The 14083-nt window shown below is 43.5% G+C and overlaps 1 protein-coding gene across 1 annotated transcript in view; it reads right to left on the bottom strand.

The window, feature by feature from the left end:
• Positions 1–7977: 7977 nt before the first annotated feature.
• MSANTD4 (Myb/SANT DNA binding domain containing 4 with coiled-coils) overlaps positions 7978–14083 on the bottom strand; it is a 32075-nt gene continuing 25969 nt past the window's right edge. The window contains exons 2-3 of the mRNA XM_014600670.3: positions 12098–12730; positions 7978–10369 (exon numbers count right to left, since the gene is read on the bottom strand). Of these exons, the coding sequence (XP_014456156.1) occupies positions 9794–10369; positions 12098–12559 (1038 nt within the window). The 5' untranslated portion in view covers positions 12560–12730 and the 3' untranslated portion in view covers positions 7978–9793. The remainder of the gene's footprint in view (positions 10370–12097; positions 12731–14083) is intronic.

Here is a 14083-nt window from a genome sequence, read left to right as displayed (position 1 = left end):
AGTGTTTTGACGTTTCATCCGTAGGCTAGAATGGGGAATCATGAAAATTCCTATAACTTTGTCATTTCTTGTCTGATTTGGATGAAAAGTGCAAGGATGGTAGCCCCTTCTGCAGGCACGAAGCCTGCTAAGCTTCAGGAGATAGGTGCAGGGTTTTCTGGGAAATTGAACCTCAAGCTGATGACAAGCAAAACCCATATCACTTGCCAGCAGCAGTCGCCTCCTGTCCTCCCACGCACAGATCTGGGGGCCCTCACCTCTAGGAGGGCTGTGGGGCTGTACCAGGCTCCTCCCAGGGGTGTGGGCCCCTGGATCTGTGCTCAGGATGACAGGGGGCTGCTGCTGCCACCTGGGACCAGTGCTAGGTGCAGCCTGCACCCATTGCTGGGAAGACAGCTGCTACCACTGGCCGCCTAGCAGCAGTAGCAGCCTCCTGTCATCCCACATGTAGATCTGGGGGCCCACATCCCTGGGAGGGCTGTGGGGCTGAGCTCCATGGGGCTGGTGGAGACACTTGTAGTGCAGCCTGGTGACAGGACGTGAGAGAGCCAGGGCTGCACTCCACCAACCCCATGGGGCTGAGCCTGGTGGCAGGAGGTGGGGGAGAGCCAGGGGTAAAGCTGCTTCAAGTGCAGCCCTGGCCAGTGGCTCTCCCCACCTTCCGCAGCTGGGCTGAGCTCTGTGGGGCTGGCAGAGCCATTTGGAGTGCAGCCCTGGCTCTCCCCCACCTCCCACAACTAAGCTGCACTCCAACCAGCTCCACAGAACTGAGTCTGGTGGTGGGGGAGAGCCACTGACTAGGGCTGCGCTCAGAGCAGCTCCATCACTGGCTCTCCCCAGCCTCCCGCCGCCAGGCTGAGCTCCATAGGGCTAGTGGAGCACAGCCCTGGCTCACCCCTGGCCTTCTGCCACCAGGCTACACTCCAAGCAGCTCCATCAGCCCAATGGAGCTGCCCCATAGCCCTCCCAGGGGTGCAGGCCCCCAGATCTGCACACAGGATGACAGGAGGCTGCTGCTGCTGCTGCCTGGGGCCAGTGGCAGCAGCAGTCTTCCCAGTGCTAGGCATGGGTTATACCCAGTACTCATCCTGGGTGGTAGCAGCAGCCTCCTGTCATGTGGCACACAGATCCTGAGCCCCTTACCCCTGGGAGGGCTGCAGGGCTATACTAGATGTAACAGGGGTGCCTCTTTGGGGTCCGTCTACCAGTGGCCCCGCTCACCTATTATGGGCCAACCGCCCACCTTCTCTCCTGCCATGCCTTTTTATTAATTGATTAATAGATGTAATTAAGCAGGAGGCTGCCCATTTTCTGCCTCAATGCCAGGGAGCACTATCTGCAGCTCTGTTCTTCCCCTACACTGCAGCCAAAGCCTCACAGATAGTATTTGTAAATTCCTCTTTATGTTGGGGTCTAGGCCACTGTAGGCCTACCTCTTTTTTCACTAGCTAGGCCTGGCAGTTAACCCCCCCCCCCATTAATCAGGGTTTGACCCCCAGGCTCTAGCTCATACAAAAAAAACAAAAAACAAAAAACAAACAAACCCACCCTCACTCAGGCTCCTGCCCCTCTGTGGCGCTGGGGTCCACTCACCCCTGAATATTGCACCCCCTCTGGTGCTGGGGTCAGTGCACACCAAAATGCTGCGCCCCCTTTGGCACCGGGGTCAGCGCGATACCATGGGTCCCCTATGAGGCTTCCTCCATCCCCTAATAGCCTCACTGGTCTTAAATGGTAAACAAAACACAAGCCACTGGGCTAGAACATAAATTCAAGCCACCTGGCTATAGCATCATCCAAGCCACACCCAGGGTACTCCAGCCCTCACCCATACCAGAGCCTGTACCTGCAGTCAGGCCTCTCCTCTTTGGTTGCTCTGGGAGAGCTCCTTCCCCATTGGCTGCCAGCAGGGAACTGCTATCCTGGCCTCAGCCCTGGGGTTTATATGTGAGCCAGGCCCTGCCCCTTCCGGTCACCTGACCAGCTGGCAGGGCTTGAGCCTTAACCCCTACTTAACCAGCCGGCTATGACCGGAAGGTTCTGGGCTTAAAGGGGCTACCCTGCCTCTTAGTAACAGGGTTTGGGTTCCCTGTTATACTAGACTTTTCTTAGGGGGTGTGGCCCCCAGACCTGCACGAGGGATGACAGCAGGCTGCCGCTGCCAGCTGGGACCAGTGCTGAAGCCAAGTAAGCCCGGCTTTGAAACTCAAAATGTTTCAAAACTTTCAAAACGTTTCAAGTGCCCTCGTTTTGTTTTGAAGCTGTTTCAAAGGCTTTTGTTTCATTTTGATTTCTCTGTTTCAAGCACAAAACGCTTTGAAACAGCTTCAAAACAAAACAGCTGGCAAAATTTTGCACAGCCCTAGACAACATGTTTCCATTAGGACTCTGAAAAAGGTGGGAAAGATTGACCACGCTCAGGGCTCTAGCCCTGCTGTTCAGATATAATGAAAAAAATGAGCAAGAGAAGCCATGTTAGGGCTGAAGTTCTAATGTGGGAAGTGCCTAAATTTATAAGGGAGACTGCAGTAGACAGATGGATGAAAATGGAGGGATATGAGGGCAGGGAATAGTGGCTGCATCTACATGAGACACTGACTGTATAAACAAGTACTAAAAGACTGTGCAGAACCACAGCAGCTTGTGACTACTGTGCAGTAGTATCGCATCACGCTTCCTGTCATGTGTAGTGGTCATGGGCTACTGCACAGTCAGTGTCTTGTGTAGATGCAGCCAGTGACTGCAAAATGAGAAGGAAGAATAGAATGGAAGAGCAAAGTACAGAGAACATCATTTATGAATTGTCTTTCCACATTGGTCCTTATTAACTGAGTAACTTGAGTTTCCTTATACTACAATCCCACTTCTAAAGGAACAGGCTCAAAGCTTGAGACTGGGTAATGTCTGAAACCACCTTGACAATGAAGGGTGCAATATGTATGCCAGGTATAATTATTAATTACTATTAAGAGATATATGGCCAATGCCTGAATGCCATGAGGGAGAAATAGCCAGCCTGTGAATTGACAAGGTATACAGGGCCTCTGGCAATCAGTTGTGATAAAGCTTGCCTGAACTCTGGCTTTTTGTAATTTATGTTGGACTTCAAGGTTATTACTTTACTTTCAATGCATTAAAACAAATGAGCAAACTGCATAGAACTTTGCTGCATTTCCTGCCTAACACACTCTTACTTAACTTCACAGTCCTGATTTTACCAACAACTGAAAAGAAAAGCAGAGCTTCTTCCCCCAGCCTTCCAACTCACCAACCTCCTGTTTGATGCTGAGTGGGATTTTGCAGAGAGTATTTTTGTGTTTGTTAAATACCAGCCTTGGAGTTGAAGAATGGTGCTGATGCCAACTCCCCAGAGTGCTGTGCTTTTCCTGCTAGGGACATCTGGAGGAGTGTGAGTTATGGAGGCAAGGGACATTGCCAGTGCCCATTTATGGAGATTGTATGAAAAGCTTTTGAGAAAGCAAAGAAGAAATGTGAGTTGCCAACCCACTTTCCTAATCGCAGAAAGGAGAAATCTTGTCTGACTAATTTGCAGGGATTTGGTGAGGGAAAATGGCAGAAAGTGAATGATTGAATCAGTGTATGTGATTTATTTTGATTTAAAAAAAGGCTTTTGATAAAGTACTTCACAGGTCTCTGAAAATAAAGGTCAGCAAATAGAAAGAAAATACGGCCCCTGCCAGATGACTGGTGAGGGTACAGTTTGCCATTGGCAAAGATTACAGGTCTGATAGGCAGAGCTTGACAGTTGCTATTATTTATTCTGGTCCCCTTACAAGCCCAATTCTCAAATTTGCTAAAGCTGTACTAAGCATCTTACACATGCTATACAAATATGTATAGCATACTCAGCAAAGGACCAGGGAAGGACAAGATTACTTTACTAGATGTCTGTATCCTGAGGTCTTCATTTGCTTCTGCAAAAAGTTCTTATGGGATGTTTCAAGTAGCTGGGAACTGACAAAGGAAATTAGTACTAGCTAGGTCTCCTTTTGTTCGGGTCCAGTCTTCTACTGGAGATAGCTCTGAGTTACTACTTTGAGTGAGGAATGAGTCATTCTTCTTAAGGCTGCTGCACTAGGAGGAAACTGACCCTGCCCTAAACACAGCCTTAAAACTAGCAGAGCAGATGATAGTAAACTCTGATGAGTTCTCTGCACAAGTCTCCTGGTAAGCTTGCTCATGCTCTGATCCCAGTACCTTTCTGACTCTGTTCCATGTTCTTAATCCTTGCTCTTGTGTACCTGGTATCTATGTCTAGTTTCAGACCTTTGGCTTGCTCCTATTATTTTCAGCTCTTGAGCTCCTGGCGTGACCTGCCTCTCTCTTGGCTTCCTGGCCCTGGGTTGCTTCTGTACACCTTTCTTTCCCTGACCATGTCTTTGGTGTTTGGATTCAGGTTGATCATTGACTCTAGCCCATGGCTGTGACCCTGTCTTGACTCCTGATTCTAGACTTATGGGTTTGACTCTAGGCCAAAACGGTAGACCTGACCATTCCTGGCCCAGATGAGACAAGAGATGGCTACGCTTATCTAATGCCTTCTCAACATCCCACTATGTTAGGAGGAAACAGTGAATCATTCTAGAAAATTCTGCTTTGGAAACTGAAACTCAAAATGGCAACTCCCTCTGTGGCAGACACAGAAGTGATAATTATATTATATTGGTAGTACAGAAATACTCCCCACAGAAAAAAAGCTCCAGAGAAGTTGCATAGCATAAGGCATGAAACAAGAAAGCAAGGCAACATTTCTAGCACTAAAATTGAGCCAAAGCCAGAGGACTGTTATGGAGTAATGGAAATGGACTGAGTTATGTTACAGGTAGAGATAACATGAGAAACTGTTTATTATTGTTAGTAAGAATAAGTGTTGAAAGGGTTAGGTGGTGAGAAGAGTCATATCCTATTTTCTCCTTGAGTCAGGAACTATCTTCTTGCTTCATATGTGTATAGCACATGTAAGATGCATAACAGGACCCTGGTCTATCACTTGGGCAAGTAAGTGCTATAGAAATACAAATTTTAGATAACGATAAAAAGAAAAAGAAAACAACTAGTTGAGAATGTCATCACTGTGAAATCATGAAAGCTGTGGGTGAGCCAGTGCAGGTGGACTTTGTGAAAGAAGCGGAAATTCAATAGAAACAATGGCAGAGAGTACTTATGAGATACCTGACTACACCAGAGAAATAACGTACATTGACTAATTGGGAGATTACAAAAGAACTGCAGGGAAGGGCAAGGGGACAACACTGAAGATAACAGTAAGAGAGGTAAGGAAAAACTAAGAGAACAGAGAAAGAGCAGTGGTTAGTGGAGACAAGGCCAAATTAATTGCTATTCTGGTGGGTGGTAGAATTCACCCAGTGTTCAAAGGTCAAATAAGAGGGAAGAGGTTAATGAGTTGGAAAAGACAATAATCCGCACACTGAATTATTCAGTGATGTGGGTGGCAGAGTGATGGTGAGGACAGAAGAGAAAGAGCCAGAAAAGAGTCAGAGAAAAGGGTAGAAAAAGTTTGGGAGATGGTGAATAACATATACATGAGAAGGAAAAGAAGAGAATAATCAAAAACAGTGTTATCCCAAGATGGAGACACAATAAAGGAGATCTTAGAATGCTGGCAGCTTCCTGCATTCTTTTGTCTTGATGTCCTGAGCATTGGTACAGTGACCCTGGTTGGAAAGCCAAACAATTATTGATGATATATAATTACAAAATGCCATAAAAGTCAACACAGTTGATTCCAGTTAAAAATGTTTTGGTTTAAAAAAAGAAGAGCAAATTGAATGCTAAAAATTTAGCAACTATAATTTAGTGCTAAAACTGCATTTGCAATTATCTGTGACTAGAATTAATTTTGACATTTGTATTTTCCCAGTGGTTTCACACAGTTAAAGACACCATGACTCTTTAGCAGACAACATAGGAACAGAAATTTCCATAGAAATATCAAGCTCCTTGGTAATTTTTCACTGGTTTACCATACCTGGAAACTTTTAAATCATTCTTGCTATATCTTGCTAACCCCAGTTAAGCCACTAATTCTTAAAGCTGTGTAGTAAGACGGGATATTTTTTCTAAGAAGTGGCAGGTGTACATGCATTATGATATATTTCTAATTACTTGACCACATACTATTTTTCCCTAGGACCCCTGCCTCATTTAGTGCACAAGATGGCCCAGACTCATTGAATAGCTATTTGATTAATTTTGTTTTATCCTCCTCATTTAAGGTGTTGCCCCATGCTATGGTTAACTGCTGACCCTACAGACCCTGTTCCAAATTCAGAATCATACATTCCTCATGGTCTTATCTTTTTAATGGAGTTTGTAACTGCCTGAGTGATTCAAAAGCATTTGTGATTTGTCTTCACAACAGATCTGTGAGTTAAGATGGTGGCATTAGTGACAGTTGAGGAACTAAGGCCAAGAAAGGCCCAAACTGTCAAGCATCCACTAATTTTAGGGGCCCAGTATGAGACGCTTAGGACCTTGTTTTCCAGCAGATTTAACATTTTAATTGCACTTTATCTTTGGTGCAAAGTTCCCACTGACTTCAGCTGTAACTGCCTAAGCTCAGCGCTTCTGCTTCAAAATGCACTCACAAATTAAGAAATTTTAGTTTAAGTAACTTACCCAGCAGAAGCGGTGATAGCATCCAATTTTCTTGTCTGCTACATGACTTCCTTAATTCTGAGATGAGTGTTTCTCTTCCTTTAGTTCTCAGTTTCATAAACTATGCCTATTTCAAAATCAGCAGCAAATGTAGCATTCAGTTGTTCATGGGGACCAACAGGTTGCATAAATTACCTTAATTCGGGCATTTTATACCTTTTGAATCTTTGAATTTGTAATATTCATGTGCTGACATATTTTTATATGGAATATGACATTTGAAAATATGGAATCAAACTTGTTCCACACACAACTGTGTACCTGAGTGAAAACATCTAGAGCCACAGCAGAGCCCTTGACTACTTGTAAGTAGGGCTGCGCGAAGCTTCGGTTGCTGATTTGATTTGGAGGAGATTCGGCCAATCTCTGAATCGAATCGGGAGACTAATAACCAGGTCTGAATTGATCCGAAGCCTCTGAATCAATTCAGAAAAGATTCGGAGAGTCAGAGATTCAGGCAATCCCCGGATCGCTGCCCAAGGGAGCCGGACCCAGACTCTGTGCCGGTAAGTAGAGGGGGTGGGGCTGGAAGAGGGGGGAGGGAACCATGGGGGGACCCCTGCCAGGCCCCATCCCCTGCCTGCTCCCCCAGCCCCCTGAGCATCTGAACCCTGCCTACTCTCCCAGCCCCATCAATGGCTGTCCCACCTGGCCCCAGCGCTAAAAAAAAAAAGCCTGGCACTCACAAGCTGCTGCAGCAGCCATTAGGGCCTCTGGGGGCTTGTGGCAGAGCCCCCCCATGCAGCATGGGGCAGTAGGGATTGCCTCCCCGCCTGGCAGGAGCCGATGAGAGCGGAGCTTTTTTTAAAAATTTTTTTTATATATCAACCTGGGGCTGGGTGGCGCAGCCATCGATGGGGCTGGGAGAGCAGGCAGGGGATGGGGCCTGTTTGGTTTGAAGAACAGGTGGCGGCCGAATCTCTGAATCAGAGAATCTCTGAATCTCGGCCAAATCAATCCAGGACAGTGATTCGAATCACCAAATAACTGTCCCCCAAACTGGCCGAATCTAAAGCGAATACTAGCAGGCCTACTTGTAAGTTATAGCAAACTGTTATTCTCTGTATCAGTGGTGCTCAACTTATGGCCAGCAGGCTGGTTGCAGCTTGTGACGAGAATAGATCCAGCCCACAGCACAGTGGACCACAGTGGGGATCAGTGGACCTCAGAGAAACAATACGGCATGCAGATTTTCATAGTTTTCACTATCCCTTACTTTATAATGCTTTTGATTGATACCTCTGTCTCTCTAACAAAAAGCAGCTGGTTCAACAGCAATTTTGGCTTGTAGTAATCAAATTTATTTCTACCATAGGAGCACACTTATTTCAATAATAAAAAAATAACACTTTATTTGCACAATAAAAGTAATCCTGTAGTGGTATACATATATTTACGTGTACACACATCCTATGCAAATCACCCAACATATATTCCAATTTTACACTCTGATAGGGTGTTAGGTTTCAAACAGTCAAAGTTAAGTTATTTGTAGATCTCTCATCTTCCTGAAGTCTGGTTCAGTTGAGACATAGGAGAACATTCATATTTAGTTATCTATATAAAGTTTCCTTTGCTCTTTTGAATTGAAGTGAATACATTACAGATGAAAAATACTGACAGCCTTGGATACTGACTATTTTTGTTTGCCTACGGAACATATGCTACATAGAAAGTAGCAATGCAAGCATCTTTGTACTACATTACCAATGTGTCTCAATCCTGGAATGAGAGGTTAGTTTATTACTGGGCATGTCTACCCATGCACTTTAACAAGCAGCAGACTATTTTACTGCACATTAAAGCATCAAGTAAAATTTCATGCCATTATGCTAATGCACAGTAAAACAGTCTACTGTGCATCGTCACTAAGAAAGTGTGCAAATGCGCTACTGCCCTTTAGAGCAGCCTAATGCGCATTAATTTAGTACCTCACACCAGAGGTACTAACTTTAACGTGCATCAAAAAAGGCGCATTAATGCATGTGTAGATGCGCTCACTGTGTGTTCAGTCACTGACCCTGCTTCTGAGACTGCCAATGAGTGAGCCAATTGTGTTCTACTCTTTTGCAATCTGCTTACCTGCAGGTCAAAGAATGGACACAGTACAACAAAGTATAAGCTAACCAAGAGTAAATTCAGGCTGGACATAAGAAAAATCTTTTTCTCTGTAAGGGTCACCAGAATCTGGAATGCACTCCCAGGAGAGGTGGTACAATCGCCATCCTTGAAGGTGTTCAAGATGAGGCTGGACAAGCACCTTGCTGAGCCTGCCTGAGCCCAAGTACTTCCTGCCCATGGCAGGGGACCAGACTTGATGATCTGGCAGGTCCCTTCCAGTCCCTGGATTCTTTGATTCTAATATCTATTACAGAGGTCAAGATTCAGACATGAAGTCTAGAAGTATAATGCTCTGGATACTCCTAATTCTCTGGCCCACCCATCAGTCCAATTTTTATTGACACACAATCAATGTGTGACACGCACACATTCTTCAAGCCAGGAAACTACCGTCTCCTCTGTCATGAGAAAAATAATACTGAGTGAAATTAGCTTGCACTTTACTAATTCTCAGAAAATTCCTGATCTATACCCTGAATTTAGTGAGAGGAAAGTTTGTTAAGGGAAGAAAGGTAAGGAAAATTAAATTTAATTATCACCTTGCAGTTTTCTCTATGGAAATAATAGTTACCTAGATTTGGGCTAATTTCAGCACTATTCCCTCACAATACAGACAGGTTCATTTTGATGATGCCTATAATTTTCAGGTAATACTGTTATACCAGTGGAAAGGCAGTCTTGATCCTTAATGTGCTTGTGAGAGCAGGACACCAAACTAACAACACACTACTGGAGGTGAGGGAACATAACACATACTTCTGCTACACTGAAGGTCATTTCATACACAAGGTCCATTTATGTTGGCACACTGACTTACCAAGCACCATTCCATTTTTTTTTTTTTAAGAGTTTAACATCAACATTCAACTCTGGACAGAAGACATTAAACCCCTAGGACAATTTCAGTGTTAAGAAAAAGCTACCTATATTTTACAAACTTCAAGCTACTGGTTTGACACCTTAGCCAAGAAGTTCACTGCAAGTGTCCTTCTCGCTGAATTCTAAGGCGTTCTTTCTCCACTTGCAAACGTTCCTTCTCAATCTGCAACTTCTCAGATTCAAACTTTAAAAACTGCAGCCTCTCTTTCTCTAATTGCAAACGTTCTTTTTCAAGCTTTAATTTTTCAGTTTCTAGATCCAGAGGCTGCAAGATGGGTTTTTCCCCCTGGGCAAGGTCATTCTCGAAAGCAGGTTTGTCAGTGTGTAGGGCCTCTAACCTTAGTTTCTCCCTCTCGATTTGCAATCGCTCCTTCTCCAACTGAAGTCTCTCATGCTCCAAGTCCACATGCCGCAGCCGCTCCTTTTCAATCTGCAGGCGTTCTTTCTCTACCTGTAGTCTTTCAGCTTCAATGTCCAGTCTCTGTTTCTCCAGCTCTAGTTTCTGCTTCTCCAGACTTATGAGTAAATGAGAATCCTCACAGGCAAGCCTGGCTTGAGCAGAGCTTAGATTTCCAAATTCTTCAATATGGGTGAAATCAGGTAGGTCATTTTCCTTCTTGGAATCTGGCAAAACTGATGACAGAATTTCTTCTTCTTCCTCAATAGGAAACTATGGAAGGAACGAGATACATGATTAATACGTTGACATTTATATTTCATATGAAAACAGACTAGCCTGTTTACTTCTCACACCTTGGAAGTTATTCCAGACACCTGGTTAACTTGTATCATGTAAAATTTGTGTGTTAAATGCAAACATTAAGTTTTCTGTAGTTACAGAAAAAGACTTGACTTTGTGATCAACAGTAAATTCACATATGTTCATGAAAAATGGAAGAAAATTTCTTCAGCAGATATATATATAAAATGTTCAAAAATTTGTTTATTCTGTAAAGTTCTGTTTAAAAATAGGCTGTGAGTGAGACTTAGAATTTTCAGATTCACTTTTCAAAGAGAAGTAACATTAAGAAATGTGAGCTTGTTTTATTTTTCATGTAATTCAGTGCCTGGGGCATGAGAAGCTCTGAAAATTTGTTCTGACCAATTATTTAATAGTTGGAACTGTGTACCAGTCATCTACCTTGCACAATACTGCCTTCATTATTAGTGTGAGGGATACATACAAATATATATACAAATACTTTTATGAGATGTTATATTTTATTGGAGATCTTCTATTTCCTCTCTCAAACAGAGAAGTAAAGTGTTAAATGGGCACAAAAATCAGGATTCAGAAGGTCCCTTAGTTATATTTATTGTAATCCTCTCTCTAGGTCAGAGGTTTTAAACTGGGTGTATGCGTACCCCTGCGGGTACTTGGGATCGCCTCAGGGGTTACTCGGCAGCAGGTGCTGCTGGTATGTTCACTGATCTGCCATGGGGGACTTCCCCCTCAGTCATTGACTGGCTGCTGCGGGACCCCCTGCCCGCTTGCTGACTGGCCACCAGGGGAATCCTTCCTTCTTGGCCGCCGGGGGTACATTGCCCCAAAAAGATTGAAAACTCCTGCCCTAGGTGATGAGGACCCTTGATATAGGAAAAATGGGGTAGTATTGCCATCTTGAAATGGGCTCTAGAAATGTATGCAGTGCCTTTATTCCCAGGTTAATTTTAGCTGGCTTTGTCTCTAAATCAAAATAAACTAGAAGTACTTGTTTGGAAATAGAAAGAAAAAAAAATATCTACTCAGATGTATGTACAAGTTGTTTACAACTTGAATACGAATGCTATTAATGGAATTCTGGTTCTTCCAGAACACACTGCTCTCCTCCTCTTTCTCAGGCTGCTCTACAGATGCATTGCTAAAAGAAGGGATTGATTCCTAACAGAAATCTGGCATGAGGGATAAGTCAGCCAAATACTTCCTTTTCCTTGTCAAACTCCCCTCTGTGATGAGATTGTGTTAAGAGATGACCCCAAGATGCTCTTCTCTTGTCGCCAAGCGACAACTTTGGATTACCAAAGAGGTGGGTTCTAAAGGAGGATGTATGGAGAGATGAGAATGAGATAAATACTTAACTCTTCCTTTAGTCTACATGGATTCTAAATCCTATCGACTGAAATAAACTTGCCTCCATGGTAAAGGGAGAAAGAGAAAACAGACCTGCAAACGTTTTCAAAGGGACTTAATACCAATATAATTAACTACAAGCCAAGACCTTACACACATCTGTAAATGAGTAGATTTTGAATAGCACCTCTCTGGTAGATGCTCACCTCTGGAGATTTTTCATTCACAATGTCAAACTGCTTTGGGAAATTATAATATAGCTGAATGCTAGCCAGGAGTGTGGCTAGTGAAAAGAATGTCCATACTGAAAAACCTACAGTAACTTACTTCAAAACTTTGCGGATCCTCCTCTTCCTCTTCTACCTTGATTTCTGTTAAAGATCCACCTGCTTCTCTGAAGTCTGTGATGTTTTGCCATTCAAAATTATATTCATTTATAAACCCTATTTTCTCATCCATATCTTCATTGAAAGACTCGTCTAAATCAGATGAAGGAAGGTGAAACCCAGCACCTACTACTTTGATGTTTGCATTCAGACGCTTTCTCTTCATGAGTGCTCTCCAGTCGAGGTATCGCCTTTTCACTTCTGTCCCTGTTCTCTGTTCTCCTTCACCCACAGAATTCACACACTCAGCTATTTCCTCCCAAGCCTTCCGTTTCATCTCATTAATTGTTGTATTAAGCTGCTTAGAAAAAAGTACCTCTTTCCTTTTTCTGATTTCTTTGAGGAGAGTTTGAGTTTCCTGAACGCTAAAATTGCTTTTTCTTTTTCTTTTTAATTGTTTCATTTTTTCCAGCTTTATATCTAATAATTGTTGTTGAAGCAGACTAAAGAGGTGATTTGCAAACAGTAGGTTATCTAAACAAATAAGAATTATCAGAAGGTGGCACTTAGTTCTTCAGGCAGTGAATTTACTCTTCATTTGGTAGTATTTCTATTTGGCAGGCTTGCAAAGCTCCTAAGAGGAAAGAACAAATATACATCTTGAAAAATATATAGTGCATATGAACATGGCTCCTTAGTCAATCATGGCAAAGAGCCTATATAACTGATCATTCACCCACCTGATGGAACAAAACTTGAAAATTTTTACATACAGAATAGCAAAAAATAAGCTTCTCTAACTTCATATGACTTACAAATGCATTAATACAGGCATTCTCATACCTTTGTTCATGGAGAGCCACTTAATGGGCATAGGATATCATACTGGAGATGGCATTGCATTGCAGATGTAATTTTTGTTATGCATTTATGTTCAAGAGATTTAATACAATGTGTCCTATATGTACACAAAATTACACTAAGAAGAATTATAGGCTAAATCTTGAGACACATGGCTTAGCTTGAGTGCTATTTTCTAACGAAGCAGCTAAAATTTGTTAAACCGTTAGTTCAGAGAAGTAAAGCATGACAGAGATTTCTACAGCAGCAGTTTTAACATACTTTAGAAGAAAAAGCAGTTTCATTTTAAAAGCTTACATTTTGGAGGCACTTATAACTTCTATTATAACTAGAATAGGAGAACTTGAAGGGTTCCAGTGAAATATGGAAAGTATACGTCCAGAGACAGGGATTATATTTGTGTTGGGAAAAACACTTTTTTCCTGGCACAAATAGTGAGCTTACAGGTGCTCAAGAAATATTGAGATCTTTGCAGAAGACTTCTTCTCTATTTGGGGAGATCCTGGGCAACAAGTTGCATTTTTTAAAGTTGGCCTTGAGGACATCCCTGATGCACTTTCTCTGCCCTCCTCTTGAGCGTATGCCTTGACTGAGCTGGAAGAATAAAACTTGCTTCAGGAGTCTGGAGTCGGATACCTGGATGACATGGCCAGCCCAATGAAGTTGATGTCGGATGATCATTGCTTCAATGGTGTTTGCTTGCAGGAGGATGCTAGTATTGGTGTATCTGTCTTCCCCCTGGATTTGGAGAACCTTCTACAAGCAGCATTGCTGGTACTTCTCTAGCGACTTTAGATGTCTCCTGCACATTGTTCATATCTCAGCTCCATACAGCAAAGTGGAGATCCAGTCACTGGCCCTTCCTCCTGCTTGTAGCTGCCATTTCCTTGCTTTCCTGCTGGCTGTCAGACACTCCAGGTACTGGGGCCAGGATGGAGGGGGTGGGGGGGGTGTATGTGTGTTCGTTGGGCGAGTCCCACATGCACACCCCACTAAACACATGTACCCCCCCTCGCAATACCATACATGCACACACCCACACCCCCTCACACACCCCAGCTATCCTCCCCCCCACAAACCCCATACCCACCCATACCCCTTCCCTTATCTACACACGTTCCCTCAC

This window comes from Alligator mississippiensis, chromosome 1 (assembly GCF_030867095.1).
Source record: "Alligator mississippiensis isolate rAllMis1 chromosome 1, rAllMis1, whole genome shotgun sequence".
Classification (NCBI taxonomy): Eukaryota; Metazoa; Chordata; order Crocodylia; family Alligatoridae; genus Alligator; species Alligator mississippiensis.
This window is presented reverse-complemented; position numbering and strand designations above follow the sequence as displayed.